This window comes from Mirounga angustirostris, unplaced genomic scaffold (genome assembly GCF_029215605.1).
Source record: "Mirounga angustirostris isolate CCGP_5_RB_7025 unplaced genomic scaffold, mMirAng1.0.hap1 SCAF_6, whole genome shotgun sequence".
Lineage (NCBI taxonomy): Eukaryota > Metazoa > Chordata > Mammalia > Carnivora > Phocidae > Mirounga > Mirounga angustirostris.
The window spans coordinates 44,320,041-44,345,209 of record NW_026991714.1 but is presented as its reverse complement, the minus strand read 5'-3'; the positions used below and the strand labels follow the sequence as shown (position 1 = coordinate 44,345,209).

The 25,169-nt window shown below is 40.4% G+C and overlaps 1 protein-coding gene across 3 annotated transcripts in view; it reads left to right on the top strand.

Moving 5' to 3' along the window:
• The window catches only part of COLGALT2 (collagen beta(1-O)galactosyltransferase 2), a 105,263-nt gene that overhangs the window by 47,533 nt on the left and 32,561 nt on the right, over positions 1 to 25,169 (top strand). For 2 of the 3 annotated variants that reach the window (XM_064594222.1, XM_045877307.3), the window contains exons 2-5: positions 13,317 to 13,427; positions 15,913 to 16,030; positions 18,512 to 18,646; positions 21,404 to 21,608. In XM_064594222.1, coding sequence (XP_064450292.1) covers positions 13,317 to 13,427; positions 15,913 to 16,030; positions 18,512 to 18,646; positions 21,404 to 21,608 — 569 coding nt within the window. Of the gene's footprint in view, positions 1 to 7,125; positions 7,511 to 13,316; positions 13,428 to 15,912; positions 16,031 to 18,511; positions 18,647 to 21,403; positions 21,609 to 25,169 lie in introns of those variants that run through there. The other variant, XM_045877309.3, reaches the window with a different exon arrangement.

Sequence of the window (25,169 nt, the reverse complement as noted above, 5' to 3'; positions counted from 1 at the left end):
CAAGTTGGACACTTTCTGACTTTGTTCATGTTCCTAGCTCAATTTTTTCAATGGGGAAACAAGTACTAGAGCAGGAAGAAGTTTGATGACTTTGGGGGAAAAAATCAAAATGCTTTATATGGGTTTAGTATTTTGCTGTTACATTTGCTGCTTGTTTTGCTTCAGGGGTAGACCCTTATTTTTATTTTGTCATCCATTTCCGCAGGTATTTATTTACTCACTTCATCATTAGACAAGCAGCTAAATGTTTACTATGTACTGGGCACAGTTTTGGAGTGGGAAATTTGGACACATGGACTGAGAAGTATAAATGAAGTTTTGAAGAAAACGGGTCAGAATGTTAGAAATCACACTTTCCCCAGAAAACCCATCATATACGGCAGCGGAATGAAGTGGGTCAGCGCTTCATATGTATTTTGAGCATTCCCTCTGAGGAATTCAAAGAATAGATTCTATAGCATCTGTCTGTAGATGCTAAAGGTATTACCTATCACATCGTGGCAAAATATATTATTTCAGAGAATTATTCACCCGTTTATTTTTTTTAAGTGGGGCAAGATGCTGGGGACCCAGAAAAGTGGGACACACATCTTCATTGCTCCTCCCTTTCCCAAGGGACAGTTAAGTCATCCCTAACCTTTTGCAGCCAAGTCACCCCTTTGACCTATAAGGTGTAGACCAACGAAATTGCACGTAGCTCTGCGAACACGGCATGCTGTGTTCGCATGCTTCTCTGCCTCCACACATATTATTCCTTCTTCCGGAATGCTCTATCTACCTTGCACATCCCTATAAATATCTGGTCATTCCTCAGATCTCAGCCTTCGACCTTCCACATCTTGCAGCCACTCTCTCCTCTCTGGCACTTGCCCACCTTGTTATGTATCCACTGTCTCAAACATCACATCAAATTACAACGATTTCTTTATATACCTGTATTTTCTTTTAAACGATGAGGAACTAGGGGCACCTTAACATCAGTGACAAAGTGTTGTTTTCCAGAAGGTGCCATGATGTCTGGCACAGACGAGATGCATAGGAGATGCACAGTGTCTATCAAAATGAGAGAGGCATGCAGGGGTTTTCTAGTTCTTCTGAGGTTAGAAGTTTGCTGAGAAAGGAACCATTCAACAGATAATTGCTGAACACATACTATGTCCTAGGCACTCTTTTCAGTGCTAGGGATAGAGCGATGAACAGAGCAAACATCCTGGCTGTCATGGAGCTTACAATGTACTCCTTAAGCTGGATGGTCACAGGCTCAGCCAAACATGTTTTCCTAGGGAAGAGGAGGAAGGCTGATACTGAGACAATTAGCAGTCATTGTCATACTATTCTTTCGTGTTCTCTGTATGTAAATGGTAGATGTATTTTTATTCTTAAAAAACGGTAGACTGTGGTAGTTCTGGTTTGTTCGCCTTAAATGCATGTGTTGAATTTTGTTGTATGCATCTTAAGAGCCTATTCAACAGGCTGTCTAATTTCTTATTTGAGGATGCGTGTGTGCGCATGCATGTGCATGCATGTGTGCATGTGTGTGTTGGGGACAGCTAGGGAAAGGCCAGCTTTCAAAGAAAGTGTTCTTGAAAGCTCCTTCCCATGCCGCCGACTCCTCACAATAACTCGCTGAGCTAAGTATGTACAACAGGTGTTATTATTCCATTTTACAGATGGAAAAACAAGGTACAGAGGGTTCAAGTAAATTCATTCCGATTATAGAGCTAGTTGGTAGAAGAGCCATGTCTCCTGAACTTCATACTTTTTTGCTTGATCAAGAATGTGGTTAGGGGGCACCTGGGTGGCTCAGTCGGTTAAGCGTCTGCCTTCAGCTCAGGTCATGATCCCAAGGTTCTGGGATCGAGCCCCACATCGGGCTCCCTGCTCGGTGGGAAGCCTGCTTCTCCCTCTCCCACTCCCCCCTGTCTGTGTTCCCTCTCTCGCTGTGTCTCTCTCTGTCAAATAAATAAATAAAATCTTAAAAAAAAAAAAAAAAGAATGTGGTTAGTCACTCAGGAAACGACAGATGTTGGCGGGGATGCGGAGAAAGGGGAACCCTCTTACACTGTTGGTGGGAGTGCAAGCTGGTGCAGGACTCTGGAAAACAGTATGGAGGTTCCTCAAAAAGTTGAAAATAGGGGTACCGTATGACCCAGCAATTGCACTACTGGGTATTTACCCCAAAAATACAAATGTAGTGATCTGAAGGGGTACGTGCACCCCAATGTTTAAAGCAGCAATGTCCACAATAGCCAAACTATGGAAAGAGCCCAGATGCCCATTGACAGATGAATGGATAAAGAAGATGTGGTATATATACACAATGGAATATTACTCAGCCATCAAAAGGAATGAAATCTTGCCATTTGCAATGACATGGATGGAACTAGAGGGTATTACGCTAAGCGAAATATGTCAATCAGAGAAAGAATTATCATATGATCGCACTGGTATGTGGAATTTAAGAAACAAAACAGAGGATCATAGGGGAGAGAGGAAAAAATAAAACAAGACGAAACCAGAGAGGGAGACAAACCATAAGAACTCTTAATCATAGGAAACAAACTGAGGGCTGCTGGATGGGAGGTGGGTGGGGGGATGGGGTAACTGGGTGATAGACATTAAGGAGGGCACGGGATGTAATGAGCACTGGGTGTTATATACAAATGATGAATCTATTAGTTTCAGAATACATCTGAAACTAATAAGACACTATATGTTAATTAATTGAATTTAAATAAAAAGATACATATTAAAGAAACTGGAAAAAAATAATGTGGTTAGTTGAACAGTAGTGTCCAGTAACTCAGAATCAATGGGTGACTAAAGTATTTACTGTCATTTTTAAGTACAGTGAAAAGCCTACAGAAACAAATGAACCAAACTGAACCTTTCCGTGTAGAACTTGAACACTTCTTTCAGCTTCCTCCTGATTCTCCACTCGAACGAACACTTTGCCTTCACACTTCGAACCCAGTTCAGCCAGCTTTCCTTTCCACACGGAGAGTGGCCCCAAGGGCGAGGTCCTCCATAGTGCTTCATTTAGCAAGCCCAGTCCTCGGGCTGTGACTTTCTCTGTGGTCACACTGGCCCCCATTCATCATGACCTCATGGTTCACGGGTTCTGTGTTTTGCCAGGGCATCGCCCTGCCAGGCCTGAGGGTTGACTGTTTACGTTGGTGGCACCTGCCCTGCTCGTCTGCCGAGACCCGACACTTCTTGCATACTTGCCCCTGCCCCCACATTCCTGTGTCGCATCGGCTCATGTCGCCTGAAATCAATATATATGGATACGGGAGAGTAATGGTCCCTCTTGGCTGCATTGGAACAAAAACTGAGAATTTCAGAAATGGAGAAAGATACGTATCAGAGATGAAGTATAAGTGAAAAGAGAATAAGCTTTGGGAGAAAGTGTCTAAGCCTCAGATTCCTTCTCTGTAAAATGAGAATAATAGTACCTTCCTTGAGAATTACCATAAGGATTAGAGTTATATATGTAAAATGCCCAGCTTGTTCCTGTGACAGAGTGTAGTCCATAAATGGTAGAGAATAAAATAAAAGATATTTTCTTCATTTTCCATAATATTTTAAATGTAGGCAGCAATCCCAAGGAAAATGAAAATATAGGTCCACACAGAAACTCGCCCATGAATGTTCATAACAGCAGTGTTCATGATAAATAAAAAGTAAAACCAGCCCAATGTCCTTTAAATAATGGATGGATAAACACACTGTGGTGTATCCATACCATGGAGTATTATTCGGACACAAAAATAAAGGAATTGCTGATACATGCTGCAACATGAACCCTGAAAACATGCTGAGTGAAAACAGTCAGACATGGAAGGCCACAATGGTATGATTTCATTTATATGAAACGTCCAGAAAAGGCAAATTCATAGAGACAAGAAGTGGAACCGTGGTTACCAGGAGCTGGAGCGGGGAAGAATGCAAAGTGATTTCTTTTGGGGGTGATGAAAATGCTCTGAAATTAGATCATGGCAATGGTTGTGCAACTCTGTGAATATACTAAAAACCACTCACTTGCGTGCTTTAACTGGGTGAATGCTAGATATGTGAATTATATCTCAGTAAAGTTATTATTTTTTAAAAGTTGGGCAGTAAGTATGCCTTCGTTGCTATGCAAAGAGAGGTTCTGTGTGGTGTTTGCGTGAAGTGCACCCTTATGCTCCCTCCATGGTGGCTGTAGGCTTGCTTTTGCTGTTTTCTGCTTCTATTGCTATTTGACTCAGAATTATTTAGACCTTGCCCAACCTGTGCATGTTTGTCTTTCCTTTTTCGTTGAAAATACTTTCATTGTTTGTGAAAGCAAGGGAGTGACATTGCTATCCTCCCAGCCATATCTGAAATATTTAATTACTGAACTATGTGCCCCAAGTGTGAACAGGTGGATGGACTGTGGGCTATTAAGAGCTGACATAATGTGGCCTTTGTGCCAGGTCCCTGGTTTCCAGAGATCCCTCATCAGGCTGGAATGTGTTCACAGCATTTCAGCCTAACAGTTCTTATAGGATATTAACAGACCTTTATCTCTAAAACCTGGATATCTGACTTCTCTTGAAACAATAGAAAATCTAGCCTTTCTGGACATAACATTCTAACATGGCAACAATCTGATGGAGCCCGCAGGTGTCCCTTCTCATACATACATGGTCCCTTTCACTCCTAGATGCTATCTGTGCTCGGCCTTTGTAGGCATTTGGGTTGGATTGGGGAAAGTTTTCTCAAATTCTTCATTCATTCATTTATTCACCAGGCCCATGGCTAGTGCCTGTTTTACACAGTCAACTCTCTTAGATGCTGGGATGCTCCTATCCTCAGGGAAGAGAATCTGGTAAATGGAGAGAGACAGAGAACCAGTTAATTACAATGCAGGAGCGAGTGCAATGCTGGAAGTATGGGTAGAGAATCGATGCGTAATTACAGATTTCAGGCATCCCATCCAGCCTGAGGTGTTTGGGGGGTGGAGAGCTTTAGGGCTCCTGGAGAATGTGTCCCTAGATCCTGTGTGTCTTCTCTTCAGTATCAGGACTCTAGTTGTTGACTATGTGGGAATATATTCCACTGGTAATTCCATTTCTTTAGGACACATCCACATAACAAAAAACTCAACAGATCTGGAAAATCCAGCAAAGAAGAGAAAAAAGGAAATGAGGAGTGGGTGAAAAAGAGCAGGGAGAAGAAAAAACAAACGGCAAAGGGGAAGAAACACAGGAAAAAGAGTATTTACACAAACGAGAAACATATTTATCTTGTCTCAGATCCTGCCGCTGATATTTGCACAGAATTCCAAGAGTTTTGAGTCCAAGGAAAATGATGCTGAAGCGAACCTCAACAAAGCTTGGTGACAGATGTTAGCTGCACTTATGGTGAGCACAGCGTAACGTGTAGAGTTGTTGAATCACTGTGTCGTACACCTGAAACCAATGTAACATTGTGTGTCAACTCTACTTCAATTAAGAACAAAAGCTCATAGGGAACTAACAGATCTTCCCATTTTCTTGCTTTGTTTCCTGCTGGGACAAGTCCATCCTTTCATTTGGAAATGATCACTCTGGTCCTATTGATTAATGTCCTTGACAAGACAGAGAATTCCTTCCAATCCGACAGGTGTACTTCCACTTTCTGTGGGTGAGCATGGTGGGGGAGTTTGCACTAGGGTTGGGATGGGGCATCTGAGGCCTGAAAGGAAATGTCTAGGCTCTAAGATCCACCATTTGCATGACTTAAGCATGTCATAGCCTTTCTCTTTTATATGATGGAGAGATAAAAATAATGCTACCTGGGCTAATTATAGGGCTCAACATCGGATAGTGCATGACACACAGATGAGGGGTTCTTGACATCGAGAGAGGCAAACCATACCTCAGAATCAAAAGTGTCAAGGAATGGCTCTTCTGTAATGTTTAATTAAGTTCCTCTTCACTTTAATACGACGGCATTGGGCTTTTGAATTAACTTTTAACTGGTCAATTGACAATTTTTACCATTTCTCTTTCCTACCGTTAGGAATGAAATTGATTCATTGATTGATTTCATTTCCAGAAACAGATTTTTTTTTTTACATCACTCTTAACCCAGTCTTCAGGTGTGTAATGCCTATGATTGTTTCTGGGATTAAAATGGGACTTACCGTGGAGGGATTTTGAGGGAGTAGAAACATTTATTTTGTTGGTGAGGAGGGTTTCGTGAGAAGTGAGTTTTCCTGATTTCTTAGTTCATTAGGAAGAATCGCTACTGATTGACTTGGTGAGACCTAGGAAAAGGCTTTTGTTGGGAGAAATCCCCAGCCCCCCAGTCCATGTCCATATCCTCAACCGTATCCAGATCTAGTTCTCACTCAGCACACAGATTCTAGATCTTTAAACAACTCTACACAGTAACCAAGAAGCAAGAATCCATCAGCATATTTTGCCAAGTGGCTAAGCATATCTCTTTTCCTTGGCAGAACAGTTGCTGGTGAGGCTTTCCTGAGAGCAGAGACCAAGGTGGTAGGACTTGATGACATGAGCTTTCTTGAAAAAAATTTCATTAGTTGCTTCAAAAAGGGAACCTTATTTTTAGATGGGAGCTCTTTATGTTCTACACTGGTGAGTCTTTCCTTGAGGCAGTTAAGAGGGTAGTTCGGTTTTTGAAGTCCCAAGTTGGAAAATTCACTTTTGCCAACTAATTAGTCATGGCGTGAATCGTTGAGCTGATGACTAACCTTGTTGTTCATTCCATCACCTTTCCCGTGAGCCTCTGGGGTTTGTATTTTGCAGGTTCTGGGGCAGCAAAGAGCAGGCACTGCTCAGCATTGCCTTCATCCTGGCCCACTGATTGCAGTCCTGTTGTTCTATCTCATCAAAAGTCTAGGCTTTCTGGGGTGGCAGGGAAGCTGAGAACAATCCCTGAGGGTCAGTGCAGATGGAAGTAATCAGGAGTACCTGTCCTCAACATCTGTGTTTCACCTGCTGAGAGAGCCAATCTGCATCTTTACCACGGCTCAGGTGGCCCCACGCTCACCGATGTTGAGTTTGGCCCTCACAAGCTCAGAAGGACTTGTGGTAAAAATAAGTGAGTCAGTTCTAATTATTTAAAGTTGGCTGTTAGTGTAAGAGCCAAGACTGAGGAATGAAAACTGACCTTCTGGAACAAGGAGAAATGTCAGTGTGTGTAGGCATTGCCAGAGAAATCGCAATGTTGCTTTTTTGGCAGAGCCAAGTAGTAAAATTGTATCATCCTGCGGACATGTTTATTTATTAGTCTGCTCTATGAGCTCTCACTTTTCCCTGTTAACAGTGACAATGCACTTGCTGGCCCGGGGAACTTCCTTCACCAAGGAGATGCCCTGCACTCTGCTGCTGATTGCATTTGCAGTATGTGTTTATCTTTGTCCTAATGTGACTTTGAATCTGAGACTCACGGGCCTTTGCTGATGACATAGCTAGAGGAGAGAGACGGGACCTAGAAGCAGAGTCCGAGAGAAAGTGGATGGGCAGGCAGCATTATGGTGAGTAATGGCCCAAACTTTCCTCTGAGGCCAAGAGGATGTCGCACTTGTGTCTAGCAGCTCTTCCATTTCAAATACTAGCTCCACAGCCAGCCAGCAAGGACGGATGCACAGAGAGGGGACTGATCACGAGCACTGCGGGCATATTGGGGCAACAGCTCTGCCAAAGGTGGAGGGAGACCTCCTGGTGGCCTGGTGCTTTTTAGAGGTGAAGGGAAGCCACTGTCGCATCACGGCCTTAAAAGAAGATTAATTATGTGAGGACTGGCTTGGCTCAAGAGCTGAGCGCACCTTGCTGTCTTATCCGGAGCCAGAGAGCCCCAGGGAAGCGAGGGAGGGGCTTGTTGGTTTAAGCCTCAGCTGGGAGCGTTGTGGCAAAAATCAACAGGCTTTGCTTCCAGGGAGCGTGTTCTTCCAGCTAGTGCCTGCTTGTGTTTCCATGAGTTTGACTAGCCACTGCCAGTCCATGCAGATCACCTCTGCAGACGACTCTTCACATCATTTGTTTTCTTCAAGCCCCCCCTGAGCGATGTCTGTTACCTTGCTGGGTGCCTTTCCCTGTCTGATGGGAGAAGCGAGCCGACCCGAGGCTCTTTTTCTATGGGACTGGAAAGAGCTTTTGGTTGGGAGAGATGCCTCGACTTCCCCTGAAGGGGGTCACACATTCTGACTCCTCAGCTTCTTAGCTTGATGGAAAAATCCTCATGGGCTGCAGTGTTGTCTGTGTCTAGTTCCTTGTGGAGACTCTCAGCAGGACAGGCACCACACTGTTGCATTGTGCTGCAGGGCTCTGAAAATAGAGCTGCTGACTCAAGCCTCCTGTTTCCTCCCGGGACCTCACAGCTGGGCCTTTGCTATCTCTCTGTCCAACCCTCCGACTAGACCAGTGCCCGCGGGCTTTTGTGATTGAGTATTCGAACAGAAACACTTTTTTTTTGGTCAGAGGGATGGAAAAGGCAGCAGTTAGAAGTGTCTACCTGGATTTCTGTTTATTTGCCTGGGCCAGGGGAGTGGAGGGGCAGGACACTTGGTCTGAAGGGGAGAATGCAAGTCTTCCTCAGTGGGCTGGAGGGGTCAGCACGGCTCTCCCTCCGGGACAGTGTGGGAGATTGACCCCGCACATCAAACACCGGTGTCCGTGGACCTCCAACCACAGCTGGAGGATTTGTGCATTTCCCAGGAAGCCTGAGAACAAAGATCATCTTAACAATTTGGGGAAGTAACGGAATAGGAAACTGTTTTCACTCCATAAGGAGAGTATTTTAAATCTGTGCTTCTGTTTTTAATTAGACACCTCTGTCTTTGCATACATGCAAGCAGCTCATTTCTGAGGATGTTTGTGAATAGTGGATCCTTAGGCAGACTTTGGAGTTGTTTAGTCTGGACAGCAGGAAAATAAATTTCATACAGTGAGACCGACTTTGTTAAAATGATGAGGAAAGGCATCAACGCAGGGAGGGCAAAGAGAATGTAAGTCCTGCGTAATGAAGAACCAGAAACCAAGGAAAGAAGTAGATGTTGTAGGAATTCTCCTACACTTTATAGTAATTTGGGAATAATGTAGAATTCCCATAATTTTTAGCTAATACTGCAGTCAAGATATTTTTTATTTTGTTTTGTTTTAATTTACTCGTGCTCATACTCACGGGCATCAAGCTGATTCTCAGTTTCAGGAATTGCTCTATATATGCTTCCTACAGTGAGATGAGTGGTTTGACTCTCAAAGTGCCCTTCATGGCTACTTCACTGGACATGGGTGGCTGGTGGCCATGAGTCACAGTGGATGCAATTGTCACTAACATTCTTCACTTCTCAGTATAATCACAAGCTAGATGGAGCCCATGACCCTCTCTCACATTGCTTTCTGGCCCACTTTCCTGCCTCCTTATGTTACCCATTTTTGCCCATAGGTGCTCACCTGGTGTCCCTCAACACCAGCTGCACACTATTATCCTTTCTCTCCCCAGGTAGTGGAATTTCTGGGTGGGCCTGTGGGTCTCCTCCCTCCTAGACCTTGTTCTGAAGGGAGGAGCTGACTCTAATCTGATTTCCAGAAGAGACTTGAAAGTAGATCAAGGGGCGCCCGGGTGGCTCAGTGGGTTAAGCCTCCAACTCTTGATTTCGGCTCAGGTCATAATCTCAGGGTCGTGAGATAAAGCTCGGTGTCGAGCCCTGCATTGGGCTCCGTGCTCAGCATGGAGTCTGTTTGAGATTCTCTCTCCCTCTGTCCCTCCCACTCATTTATCTTTCTCTCTAAGATAAATAAATAAATCATAGAAAGAAAGAAAGAAAGAAAGAAAGAAAGAAAGAAAGAAAGAAAGAAAGAAAGAAAGAAAGATCAAATTGGCAATTGGCATCAGGTCCTGATCTTCTATTTTTTGGAATAATATTTTCAATAAGGCTAGTTTTAGTTCAAATATACATTTTATAAAATAAGGTTTTCAAATATTAGGCCTATACTTCTATCCCCCATTTTTCTATACCCTATAACAGAGTTACATAGTTTCGAGTTACTTGGTGTTTTATAGAAATTTCCTCCCTATGTCACACGGGGCTCCACTCTGCTTTGCTTAACAATTTATTTTTTTCTCTTGAACATTTCTGAATATTCTCTCCCTTAAAGATTTTGTTACTTTTGGCAGAGCAGTGACTTCCAAAAGCTCAAGTAGGAAGAACAAAAGCCATCACAGATTGGATTTAACAAAATCCTATTTACTGAAATTGCCTATATATGGAAGAAGCAACCGCTGTTCACATCTCTTCATTTGCTCTTATCAAGGCCATGTTCCCAGGGAACCACTACTGTTGAGAATGGCTCTGGCTTTTCCTTCCAGGAGGGACTGCTAAATTGCTCATAAATTCTAAGCATTTTTACTCCCTTTTAAGAGTCTCAGGCACCTCTGTCTTTCCACGACTCTTCTGTTTACTCTCCCTTTTTTCCTTCTTCCCTTCCTTTCTTCCTTCCTGTTTTAATTTTATTTAGTGTGGTTTTTAAAAATCAGGAATAGATGTTGAATTTTATTAAAGGCCTTTTTAGCATTTACAGAAGTAATTATATGATTTTTCTTCAGGTCTGTTAATATATGTGAATTATATTAATCGATTTCCTTTTATAATGAACAATCCTAGTCTATGCTACGTAATATTTTCTTAATAGGATGTTGGATTCTGTTTGCTAATATTTTATTGAGGATTTTTGCAGCATATTCATTAAAAGATATTGGTCTGTAGTTGTGTGTGTGTCTTCATCAGGTTTAGATATTAATATTGTACTTGCATTATTAAAAGAACTTGGAATTTTCATTTGTTTCTCCTATGCTCTGGAGAACAAGCTACATAGCACTGGAATTATCTAGTCTATTAAGATATCTGGTAGAATTCCCCTGTGAAACCATCTGGGCTTAATATTTTCTTTTTTCTCTTTCTTCATTTCTTTCTTGGTAATTGTTCTGTTTAAGTTTTATATCTCTACTGAAGTCAATTTTGCTAACATGCATCTTTCTAGGAAATCCTCCATTATATCCAGTTTTCAAATTTACTTTTCATTGAGTTGTGCAAAGTAATTAAATAATTTCTTTCCTACCAATCATATTCCCTGCATCCTTGTCAGTTCTTATTTTACATATCTGTGTTGTCTCGATAGATTAATAAATGGTTGCTTTGTTGATTTTCCTCAACAAAAGCAAAATTTTAGGGGAGTTTGGTGGGAGGATGGGTGAAATAGCACCGAGTAAAGTAGTGTTGAATCACAATATTGTACACCTGAAACTAATATAACATTGTATGTTAATTATACTGGAGTTGTACAAAAATAAAAAAATTTTTTAAAAAGCAAAATTTTAATTTATTAGTTCTATCCTTTTTCTGTTTTATGCTTCTGGACTTTCTTCCTTTATTATTTTTTTCTTTATGCTTGTTTGTTTTGTTGCTCTTTTCCTAGCTTCCTAGCAGGAATTCAACTCACTTGTTTTTATTAATTGAAGGGTATAAAACTGAATTTTTCTGTGATCATTGCTTTAATTGTATCTAAAAATTCTGACACATAGTGTTTCCACGATTTATTTTTAGAATTTCTGAAATTGATTTGTATTTCTTCTTTCACTCAATAGTTGTTTAATAGAGAATTCTTAGTGGAATTTTTTGGTTTTTTTATTTTATTACCAATTTCTAGTTTTATTGCTTTATTATCACAGAATGTTGTTTATATTCTTTCAATTTTGTGGAGGCTTTCTGTGTAGTATAATTGTTGGTCAATTGTTGTGAAGGTTCCACTTGAACATGAGAAGAAAGCATATTCTTTCTCGTTGTGTTCTTTTTTTTTTAACTCTTTTTTTTATGTTATGTTAATCACCATACATTACATCGTTAGTTTCTGATGTAGTGTTCCATGATTCATTGTTTGCGTATAATACCCGGTGCTCCATTCAGTACGTGCCCTCTTTAATACCCAGATCCTCTGTATATTTACTTCCTCCCATTTCACCATCTTCACTGAAAGTGGTGTGGTATGTGACTCTCTTCATCTCGGGGTTGTAAGTTGGAGCCCCATGTTGGGTGTAGAGATTACTTAAAAAAATAAAATCTTAAAAAAAAGTGGTATGCTAACATCTCTTATTATTGGTATTTCTGTTTTTCCTTGCAATTTCCATCCTTTCCATTATATCAAGGGCTTGCAAACTACAGCCTATAGATCCATTGCTTATCCTTGTACATAAAGCTTTATTGGGATACAGCAATGCACATTTATTTACATATTGTTTGTGGCTGTGTTCCTGCTACAAAGGCAGAGTTAAGTAGTTACAACAGAGAGGGTATGGCCTGCAAGCCTGAAATATTTACTGTCTTGCTTTTAAAGAAAGTTTGCCAACCCCTGTACTATATGAAGGTACATGGAATGTTCACATTTATTGTGTCTTTGATGTGAATTGTGTCCTTTAGCGTTATAAAGTATCATTCTTTGTCATGGCCACAATTCTACCTTATTTGATGTCAGGATTATAACTCTTGCTTTCTTTCTCTTTCCCAATTAACTGATATGTCTCTTCATTTTGAGTGTTCTGAATAACTTTGTTTTAGATATGTATCTTCTATACAGCATGAGTTTGCTTTGCAATACAATTTGAAAATATTTTTGTTCTAATAAGTGAGTTAAGCTCCTTTATAAGTAGATCAATCTGTTAAACTTTTAAGGTAGAAACAAGTTTTGTATACATTATTTGAAGACTTTTGGAGGTACTCTAGCTTGTATAAGTAATGGTAACATTAATCCAAAATAGGTAAAGATAACTTAGCTTTTTGAGTTTTATACTGGAAAGTTGCTTTCCCCTGGAGGGTGTGTGATCATAGTACCACTGATTAGCAATTTTGTTGTGATCTGAAAAGAAACTTAAAAGGAAAATGCAACTGAATTATTGCTTAAATTGATGGTAGTTGTCAGGGAAGTTAAAAGGCAGAGTTTACATCTTGGATAACTAAAAATTAAGCCAAATAGAAAAATTTCCCAAAAAAGGTTAGCTTACTCTTAATGCATTTTCTGCTTATACAGTTTTAGTACAACCACTTATTGATTCTGCTATTGGCTGAGCCCTGTTTTAAGGATATAATGACACAAAAATGATTTTAAGCAGTATCTCTCACTTCAGGAATCTGTTGTCTAGTTTGGACCATGAGGGATGTCATTTTCATATGTACTTTTTTTTTTCTTCTCAGAACTGGCCATTCTCCTTTCAATTAATCTGGGGTCTTTTGGATGTCTCCCTCTTTCTTTGGATGGCAACTGAGCTATATTGTGCTTTCTCTCATGCAGGGCAGCCACTGATCACAATGTGGATAATACAACAGAAATACTCAGGGAGTGGTTGAAAAATGTACAGAGATTCTATCACTATGTGGAGTGGAGGCCTATGGATGAACCAGAGTGAGTAGTAAGACAACATTTTGTGAACTTTATTTATCCCACTTCCCATAACCAGTTTTCCAGCCATTCAGGTGTCTAATCTTGGAGGCCCATATGACTTCTTGGTTATCTCTGTATCTAGTAAGTTACAAGGGCCTGCCTTGTAACTGCCTCTCTTCCTCTTTACTTCTGCAGCCACCAGCCAAGTAAATAAATAACAAATAAATTGCCACAGTATATATTTAAAAATATTGATATTATTTATTCATATTTTGAGTATAAGTCTTTCATATTTGGTGGATCATAGTGAAAAGTTTGCATACTTTTTATATATACTATGCTATTTTACTTATCATATTTTTATCATCATTCCATAGCAGTAGTTAAGGGGTTTCTTCGTTATTTTTATGACTGCATAGTATCCATTATATGGATGTACCATAATGATAATGAGTAGTCAATTCCCTACTGATGGGCATTTAGGTTACTTCTTCTCTTAACCATAGCAATTTCTTAGTTACTTCCATCTTCAAGATCATCCTACGTACCATACTGTCAAATCAACTTACCTAAAATGCTAATGACATGGTTTAATTTCTCTGTTACAAGGACTCCAGTGGCTCTCCAGTACCCACAGAACAAAGTTCAAATACTTCAGACTTAAACACTTTTAAAAAATTCCATGAACTTAACACCAACAGCTATGCACCCATATCTCTTGCTTCTTCCCAAAAGAAAACTGCTTTGTCTAGAATGTTCCTTTTACTTTCAACCCCAAGCTGTTACCCATGCAGGTTTGTTCTCCAGGAAGGCCCTTTCTGTCTTTGTAACCAGCTCTTATGCCAAACCCCACCTACTACAGAAAGCTGTTCCTAATCATTCCAGCTACAAAGATCTACCTTTCTCTCAACACTTGTATTGCTTATTTCCTACATCATCCTTTTTGACATAGCAATACATGTAACTAACTTTGTTATTTAACTATGTAATTTATGCATTTCTTCGAAGTGATTTTTGGGTTCTTTGGCAGAGGTTACGGTATACAAATACTTCATATTTTCCCCCAGTGCTATGTTCTTGGCAGGCACTAAATTAATACTTGTTGCATGAACAAATGAGCAAATGACAACATGAATAAGTGTATTTAAAATGGACTATTGTAAATGTTCCCAAGGCTACTGCAATTCTAGCTTAAGAAATTGTAGAAGTAGAATAAATTGAGTTGCCTGAATTTTTGCCTAGGATAAATCATTTGTTGAAAGCCAAATTTGTATAATAGTAATAATAAATGCCATTCCAGAACAGATTTTTTTAGTCTCTTTATATATAATAGTTTTATTATATATGTATACACATATATATTTCAAATCCCAGCATATGGTCCATATATCAAGCAAAATTTAACAATGAAATTTGAACACTATAAAAGATTTTGAATGCTTTTTTTGGAGTCTCTTACAATGGAATTGGGCCTAACTAGAACAGCCAAAAAGATTATGTACTTACCTTGCATCCTGGTAATTTTCTCTGTGCCCAGATCTTGACTAAATATATTATATGCCAAGGTCAGTGTGAAAAATATTAGTGAAGGCATTTTGGGGGCAATATATTGAGAAAAACAGGACTCCACTGATTTTCACTGAAGCAATAATTGGAAAGACATCTTAGAAAGCCCCTGTTCAGGACATAGTTTTATTAATCTTATTTATATAATTATATTTTCATAATTATATAAGTATATATAGGTACTGTTAACACAGCTAGAAGAACTTGAAATAATGGCTCCTGAGACAGTATCAACAACCATACCACCTGGAAGCTTTCAGAAGGGTTCTTGAGGGTATGCCAGCCCACTTGCTAATGTTGCCATGTGAGAGTCCTGCCCTGGCTGTTTCGTAGATGCTGATAGGGATTCCAATGACATTATGCATCCGCTCCATGATCTCACTCTACCTGGGATAAATCAGTGTGTTAGGCTCTGTGGAATCCTTTACTGATACTTGATCAAGTAAATTTAACCTTTGGTTTTTTTTTTTTCTGGGAAACTCATATTTTTATGCTGCAAAATTTTTAAATTTATTTGATGGCAGAATATATTAAAAAGTGCTTAGGAACATGAGCTTTGGGGCTATGCCTGGATTTAAATTCAAACTGTGCCCCTTATTAACGTGTAGCATTAGGCAAATGACTTAACCACTCTGCACCAATTTCCTCATCTGTGACATGGAGAATACTAACCTTGTAAGGACTCCGTAGGTTCTTCTTAGAAGCCACTGAAATATTTCATATAAGGATTCTCGTGTACAGTAAGCCACATTACTTAATCTCTGCTTCCTTATCTGTAATATGAGGAAGATGATAACAATAATAGTACCCACGCCCTAGGGTTGTTGGAAGTTGAAATGAGTTAGTGCATATAAACATTTAGGACAGAGCCTGGAATATATAGGCACTCAATAATTATAAGCTATTATTGTTATTATTACTATTATTATTATTATTTTAGATCTTACCCTGATGAAATTGGACCAAAGCATTGGCCAGGCTCCCGTTTTGCCCATGTGATGAAACTACGGCAGGCGGCCCTTCGAACTGCGAGGGAAAAATGGTCAGACTATATTCTGGTAAAAAAAAGATGTTTGATTTCTTTACAACTGTTATCTAGAATGTGTCCAAATCAACTGTCCAAAACTTAAGACTGTGGGAGCTATTAAAACAACCTTTTGTTTGAGAACCAACTCCCCCACCACTTTTTCTACGTGGGGCTTGAACTCGTGACCCTGAGATCAAGACCTGTCAAGACCTGACCTGAGATCAAGAGTTGGAGTCTTCCAAAACAAACAAACAAACAAAAAAAACCAGTTGGAGACTTAATGACTGAGCCACCAAGGAGCCTCTCCTCCACTTTTTAATAAACACACAAGGGAAAACTTGGGGAACTTAATATTGGGGTATCTGGATTTCATCTCAAACCACTCTTGACATGCATTTTCAGTGAGTAAGTGAATAAACTCCTGGATTATTTGATCTCTTTCATGTAATAAAGATAAGAAACTCTGAATCTTTCAGTTCATAGGGAATGCTCGGGAAGATTCTTTTTTGTTTTTTTAAAGATTTATTCATTTATTTTAGAGAAAGAGAGAGAGAGAGAGTGAGGGGACAAAGGGGAGAATCTTCAAGCAGACTCCCCACTGAGCATGGAACCCAGTGCGGGGCTCAATCTCACAACCCATGAGATCATGACCTGAGCCAAAACCAAGAGTCAGAGGCTTAGCTGACTGAGCCACCCAGGTGTACCACCCCCTTTTTTTAAAGATTTATTAGGGAAGATTCTTAATAACTCTTTATAAATTTTTTTTCAGATATAAGAAAATAATTATATAAAAAAAGATTCAAATTAACAGCTCTGAAACTCCATTCCCTTTTGTTCCTCAGTGATTTGGGGGACTGTCATCCCTCTTTTTTTAAGAGACAATGGATTATTACTTACAGTAAATAGCATGTCTACCAGCATGCTTGTGGCACTTCCCCTGACCCCCACTTCTCACACAGGTGATGTTATGGGCTGAGATGGATGCTCTGCATCCAGTGGTTTTGTATCACAGCTGAGGAACCCAGAGTTCAGGGAACCTACTGCTTTTATAGCAAGCAGTCAACATAACTGCTCTTTCTCTGGGAAAATATGTTACTTCATCTTTCAAGGTTACCAGCTTCACAAACAACCCTGAGAAATGGCCCAGTTAAAGGAGCAGTCGGGACCTTGCAGCCCTGGCAGGGGAATGGCATCTCTTGCTTGGCTTCTTGATTGCTCCTAATTATGCTAGGTTGTCATGGAGAATTTCTCTCTGTGGAGAGGTTCCATCACTTTTCTTAGAACTTTCGGAATGGTCCAGAAAAATGCTGGACTCAATGTCTAGGAACCAGTGTTATCTTCTGTCCTTGTCCTCCAGGAACCTAACTTAATTGGAAAGGAAGACAGCTTCCTAGGCAGCAAGTTGCTACAGTCCGCATTTCCCTTCTGAAAGCTGACAGGGGCTTTTTTTCTTTGCAAGTTTATGGGAATCAAGTTCTCCATCTGTAGCCCCCAAAATCCATGTAATTCTTATGGTGAGCATTTTGTAGTACAATCCTAGAAATAATACCAATAAAGCAAAGACAATATGGTTTCATTAGACTTGTCAATATCTGCTCTCCATCACTAAACTCTGATTCCTAAAAGGAATACTTTTGACCTATGGCCATCCCCAGCTCATAACCACGACAAAAATCAGCCCAATAATTTATCACATGCACCTGTCCAATACAAATAATTTCATATATGTTTTCAAGTTGATGATATTTAACATTATAAAGCTGTTTAAATGTCATTGAAGCATACAAATGCTGAGTCCCAAATTTTTGGGTAAACAGATTGACTATCATAAGAATGAAAGCTTCTGATTATTTTTGTGTGTGTGTGGTAAAATACACACAACATAAAACCTACCATTTTAATTTTTTTAAGTGTGTAGTTCAGTGAGATTATTTATTTTATATAATAGAATCTATTGTTAAACTAGCCCTATACCTGAATCAGTGTTAACATGGACTTCTGCTAAGAGAGGGATAGGCTTCATGGGTTGATATAATGTACGTTCAACAAAAATTCTACTTGTAACATTAAAACAGCACTGATAAATCTGTTTTGGGCCATTTTGGCATTACTATGGACAACCTAAATAAGTCTGTTCATTTGTACCTAGGCTGGGCACTCAATGAGTGTTTTTGGATGACTCTTTAAGAGCTCTTGGGAGCTGTTAGTGGTTAATAACCACTAACCAAGGTGTGGGTTGGGTGCTGGTTGAGTGTGTACCCAGTATGGTAACATCAATTTATTGCTTGGTGCCTTATGCAGAGCTAGACATGTGGAAGTGAGTCTCAGTGTATTTTGCCTGAATGAATGCCATCTGGCTTCAACAAGTTTCAATAAGGAGAACATAAATAACTGGTTCCATGTCTCATGAGCAAGTTTCTGTGATCCTTCAGAAGTGCTGGGTTAGTCTTGAACCCAGTACTTGAACCCAATACAGAAAAGTACTTTTTCACTTTATCTTTTCTTTTCCTAGTTCATAGATGTCGACAACTTCCTGACTAATCCACAGACCCTCAATCTAATGATTGCAGAAAACAAAACCATTGTGGCACCCATGCTGGAGTCTCGGGCCCTGTACTCTAATTTCTGGTGCGGAATCACACCTCAGGCAAGTCTTCTGGCTGATGGATTAAGGCTATGGGTTTTAACAAGGCAGCCATTATGTCAACCATGGCCCCATTCACCTTTTTCCTTACTTCCTCCCTTGAAATGTGCATGTCATGGTGTTACAGGAGTAAGCATGTTCAGGAAAGGAGGAAAATCAATATCTAATGCATAATCCAATGAGCTCTTTTATATTAATGAATTATGAAGAAAATATTCTAGTGAGCTTAGCCTTAGAAGCTTTAACTTAACCAATAAAGCTTACTGATATTTGTAATTTTTTCCTCTCTGATTCTGAGATTTTAAAAAAAATAGGACTTTTTGGTATTAAAACATAAGAACACTATAGAAAAATTTGGAAATGGAAAAAAGTAAAAAAAAAAAATTATGCGACTCCCCACAACTCTAACATCATGGATAACAGCATGTTGTTAGTAACTATATCATCAAGTGGCTATAATGCAAATTACTTAACCTTTTTCTTAGTTTAAAATTATTCAAGTTGTTTGCAACTCTTAACGATTATAATGCCCATGATGATTAATGCACATTTTTCTGTATTTAATATTATGCCCTTAGGATAGCTTCTTAGAAGTAGAATTACTGAGTCAAAGAGTATACATATTTTGATGACCTTTGATATATGTTGCCAAATTTATTTCCAAAGGCATCTAATAATCAGAGCTGCTATGGTAGCTGGCTTTTACAAAATTCAAGTGAAAAACAAAATTTTAAATTTCCATCATCTCTTTTCCATTCTAAAAATCTTCAAAGTCTAGAATTCTGTTACAGTGAATGCTTCTGGCTGACTGTATTTTTAATTCTCTGGTTAATAAATTAGATAAATTAAAGAGATAAACCGATCAGTGTAGTATATATCAATATGGAATAAAGCTGTGCTAAGGGGAAAAAAATGTCTCATGCTCAAAGGGCTAAATTTTGAGTCCCTCTTTTATATTTGGTTTGGTTTTGGATGCAGAATGAGTCCAGTGGTGTGCTGATAAATGTTTAATAACTGGCTCTCCGTGGGGGGAAAAGCCATTTGCCAGCTTTGATGGTGTAGGTACTCTCACCATGTAAACAACTTAAATGCTGTCGAAGTGAGGGAAAGTTGAGTAATTGCAGTGTAGCCACTTGGTGACATAATGACAAAAAATATACAAAGCCACCATCTGTGGTATTTTAGAATGGTGGGAATTAACATTTTTTTTAACAGATTTTAAGCTACCAAAATGTCGACTGGCTTGCAAAATTTCTGAAAATTTAACAAACAGTAGCTTTAGCACACTGCTGGATGAGCCATTCCTCTTTGGTTACAATTATTTCCTGCAGTTCTGAGAGATCTTGAATGCATGTTATCCACATCTCTTTTAAGGAGACATTAAGTTCATATTTATAAAAGACATTCAGTTCCTTGGGGAGAGAACGTTTTATTAAGTTCATTTAAATTCATACACTCTCAGTTAGTAATCTGCAGTGTTTCACATGATAGAATCCGCTCGAGGGCTGTTCTTAATGAGTTATGCGTTGACACCAGGAAAAAGGCTGGATTACCCTAGTAACTACAGCCTCTAAGTTTTTATTATTTCCTTATTTGCTTTAATCATTAAAAGCAAACAGGAGAAATGTGTGGTTCAAAACCACAGAGTAAGGAGGTTGGTTGTCCTGTGTGCTCATCCAGAAAGAACTTTCTAAAGGAGAATCCCCAAAAGAGTGTGGAGCAGTGGGGGCAGCTTCACCAGAATATTGAATAAGTAACTGCACTGAAGGACCCTCTTTGTATGTTTAAGTACTACAGATTTCATTAAAAATATTAGCCAGATAATGTAGTAATTTTAGGATTAGCCAATATTTTTTTCTTTTCTTTTTTTTTTAAAGATTTTATTTATTTATTTGACAGAGAGAGACAGTGAGAGAGGGAACATAAGCAGGCAGAGTGGGAGAGGGAGAAGCAGACTCCCCGCTGAGCAGAGAGCCCGATGCGGGGCTCGATCCCAGGACTCTGGGATCATGACCTGAGTTGAAGGCAGACGCTTAACGACTGAGCCACCCAGGCACCCCATGGATTAGCTAATATTTTTTGATGCTTTCTTAGTGCTAGGCACTATTCTAAGCATTTTTCAGATTTTACCTTACCTAATTTTTTCAGGCAACCCCATGGAGTAGACCGTGCCATCATTCCCGGTTTACAGATGAGGGAATAGGCCAAAGTTGAGTCACCTGAAAGGTAACTCCGGACAATTAGTTGCTGAGATAGAATTTGAATTTGGGCAACCAGACGCCAGAACCTCTGCTTTTAACTTCTCCACCTCTTAATACTTTCCTTCACATTCAATCATACATCAACAGGAAATATACTTTTATGAGATCATTAAATCCGGAGATAGGCTGAAACCAAAATTATTTTTAATTTTATTTTATTTTGTTATGTTAGTCACCATACAGTACGTCGTCAGTTTTTGATGGAGTGATCCGCGATCCATTGTTTGCGTATAACACCCAGTGCTCCATGCAATACATGCCCTCCTTAATACCAAAATTATTTCTGAAAACAAGACCCTTTAAGTGTTATTTTCTATGCAAATACCATTTCTTGAGCTCTGCTGGAAATTCTTAGACCAAGATAAGAATAGCAGAAGTGACTTTGCTTGGGGACTTCTCCTTAACTGGTGGCAGCTTAGAAGGAAGGAGCCTAGCGGAAGACTGGGAAAGATGAAGGTCTCAGATCAGAGAACAAAACCCACCTATTTCTCTTTTCCAGGGCTTCTATAAACGCACCCCAGACTACCTTCAGATCAGAGAATGGAAGCGGATGGGCTGCTTTCCCGTTCCCATGGTTCACTCCACCTTCCTAATTGACCTCAGGAAGGAGGCCTCTGACAAGCTGATGTTCTATCCCCCACACCAGGACTATACCTGGACCTTTGATGACATCATCGTCTTTGCCTTCTCCAGCAGGCAAGCAGGTACTGGTTGTGTTCAGTTGTCCTGTCACCATGGAAACACTGCAAATAACCAGGTCCTCTGTTTTGTGCATCTTCGTATAAAACAGACCTATATAAAACTTTTCTTTCAGGTAGTATTAGAGACCATTTTTTGCCATTCAGGACCCTCTGTTGCTGTCTCTGTGAACACCAATGACCCAGAGCCAGGGCTGGCCCCTCCTCAGAAATCCACTCTCCTTTTTTTGAGTGCTGGGGAGACCGTGCGGGTGGTAGCCGCCATGAGCAGGTGATTGCTTCTCTCTGGGGCCGCTGCATCATTTTGTTCACTATAGGAATTTTTTATTAATTGGGAAACTGTGACAGAAGCCCAAAACAACATTGGCAAAGACCCCAGACTTTAAAAATAGAAGTTTATCTCTTCTTAAAAAAGTCTGAGCTGGCAGAGTGACACTGTTCCCCAGAGTTTTCAGAGCCCCTGGTTCCTTCTCTGTTGCTTCTTCATCCTCCATGAGTATTGTCTCTAATTGGATGACCCAAGACATCTCATCAGTATGGATGCATTCTAGCCAATGAGCAAATGCTGGGAGGGAAGGGCCCTCCTTCATTTAAGGACTTGAACATGTCACTTCCATGCATATCCCCTTAGCCAGAATTTAGTCACAGGTCAACTCGTACCTGGAAGCAGGGCTCAGAATGTACTCTTTATTCTATGCAGTCTAGAGCCCCAGTTCTCTTACTCTAAAGGAGGAGGGGACAGATCTAGGGAGGCAACCAGCAGTCTCTGCCACAGTCCCCATGGAAGGAAAGGCAGAGCCAGAGCCTTTCAAGAACCACTGGGAAGCGTTTCCGGTGGGGCCCGTAGGCTTTTTGAGGAAGACGAGTCAGTAGGAGGGTAAGTGATTTCTCTTGTGTCACCTTGCACATGCCATCAGGGAGGCTTTCATTCACTATGGTAACTCAGCAGGAAGATACATGACATTCCTAAAGCAAAGCTGTATTCTCAACATCATTCAGACCTTCCTGAGAGAAGTCAGTTCCCATTATCCATGAGCCAGAAACATGTCATTTCACCACTAGCAAAAATGAGCTCAGAAACCAGGCAGATGGTGAATAAACTCATGTGGCCATATACATTAGTGGGGGTGAGATCAGGACCCCAGGCAGCTGAGGCAGGTTGCTGGCAGGTGAGAATGTTAATACAAACTCAAGCTACAGCTCACACATCAGGCCATCTTTAAAGCCATCGGTGTGCCACTCATCAGTTGTAGACTTGGTAGGAATGAGAATATTTGGTGGAAATGTAGAAGGCTGATTATCTTCCCTTGGCTGCTAGAGCCATTTAGACCCTTGGGCCAGGTGTAGGCATTCTTGAGCCCCGTGTCAGGGCAAAAGCAGGGTTCCTATCCTCATCTGGATTGAGAGTTTCTTTTAACTCGGTCTGTGATTTGCTCTGACTTCTCCAGGATGAGAAGCACACTTGGGACCTTGTCATTCCATTTGGTTGCGCCAGTCCCTTTGGTTCCGAGCCTGCAGTAAGGATGTTCCAAGAAAGTGAACTATTCACAATTACAATAATGGTCCTTGCCTAACAGAGCCCTCTCTGATAGTCAGTGCATAAGGTATTATTGTGACCCATGCCACTCAATTATTAGGATATATTTTTTTAAACCAAGAACTGGATTTGGGGCTGGAAGAGTGACACAGGCTGGATAGGAATTTTTTAGCTCTGTCCCTTCCTTGGCCTGTTCACTCAGACTTCATTTTTTATGAGTCAGACTCCCATAGGCTTTCCCAGCACATTGCAAACAGATGGATTGGCCCAAAGCTGTTTGGTGATTCAACTAGGGAGAGAAGAGGTAGAAAAGAAAGGAGAGGAAATCAGTATTCTAGGCCTTGCCTTCATGCCTGGTATCGTGTTAGACTCCGTGTTACTTGGGGAGATAAGGTCTTTGCATGTGGAAACATGAGTAGTAGTTGTGAAGCAGGGAAAGCTGAGGGTCACACGGGTGGTATAAACCACGCACCCATCAGGGGGCAAGCAGGAAAGAATCACTGTCAATTGGGGGAAATGAAAGAGCTTTCCTGACAGCCCTGATGCTTCAAGGTGACACTTGAACTTCTCTCGAAGTATTTCCAGGAGAGACAAGAATGAGCCTGGGAGTCCTGTGCAGCCCATGGAAGCTTTGGTGATCCAAAGCAAAGCACTCCACTTCTCCCTTGATGAAAGATGATTTGCGTTCTCTTGTTCTCACTCTGTGAATCTCCCTAGCTGTGTTTCCTCCACTGAAGCATCATTTGTTAAATGTCCAACAGGCAATTAAGGGTCTGCAGGTACCCGGCAGGACCGTCTCACTGCAGACCTTGATCCTTAACCTTTCACCTTGGACTCCAGTCATTGCCACATGCGGGTTGATGAGTGAGAGGGGCAATCCAAGTGTGCTGGTGTGCTGGGGTGTGGCTGCTGATCTAGTCCCCCAGGAGAGCACAGGGTCATAGACGAGTCTCTGAGGCTATAATGAAGCCAAGGTCAGGAGTTCACTTCCCATTGTGGCCAGGGGTGTGAGCTCTGTATCCACAGGAGTCATCTCTGGCGCCGGCCAGTCGTCTTCCAAATGTCTGCTGTTGGGTCAAAGAAGGCAAGCGATGTGGGTGATGGGCAGGCAGATCTGCCTCCTACATGGCACTGGTAGTAATCAAAGTGCCTCCCATGTGTGAGAATGGCAACTCGGAGTTACTACTGGTTCTGAGACTTGGCGTCGGAACCCTAGGCAGATAAGAAAATACTTGGCTTTGGCTCTTTAGGGACAAAGGTTTCATGCTAATGACTTACTGTGTGACCTTGGACAAGTCATAGCCCTCCTGAATCTGATTTGTCATCGCCAAGATTAAAAATAAGCATATCAATTTGCCGTGTTAAGGTACTATGTGAGAACAAGGAAATGTCGGATATTTTCACAAGTACAGAGCTTTGAGGTATAGTTTCATTTACCAATCTTTTCCAAAGGGAAAGAAAATTGTTTTCTCCAGAAGTAGGTTTCACTGAGAGTACCAGTTTCCTTTATAGACTTTAACTAATGATCAACACATTTCCTTTTAAAATGTTTATGTTTTTATCAAATTATCCATGTATGTAGTTGAAAGAGTTAAAAGAGTCCTCCAAGATTTATTATAAAATTAGAAGTCCCCTACACATCACCCCCTTGTACCTCATTTCCCTCTTCTAGAAGACAGACACTTTTATCTCTAACAGATGATGGTAGATGTGTAATATTATATCCGTGTTTCTAAATAATATGCTACTTCTTGATTCCCTGGTTTTGCTTGAGGCATTATCTACTGAGTGTCCACTACAGAAGATGAGGAGTTAGCTCTCTCCCCTCCCTTTGCTCCCTCAGTGCAAACACTGTCTTCCCAACACCCTGACCTCTTGATAGAATTACATGGTGATTTAAGATAGATCATGGTCAGTGCTTTTGTTGTTCGAGTTATACGAACCTAATTCCAGGCTGAGCCACTTACAGACTATGCTTAGTTTGCCTTCCATATTTAACTTAAAAATGCCCCCCCTTTTCTTGCTTAGTT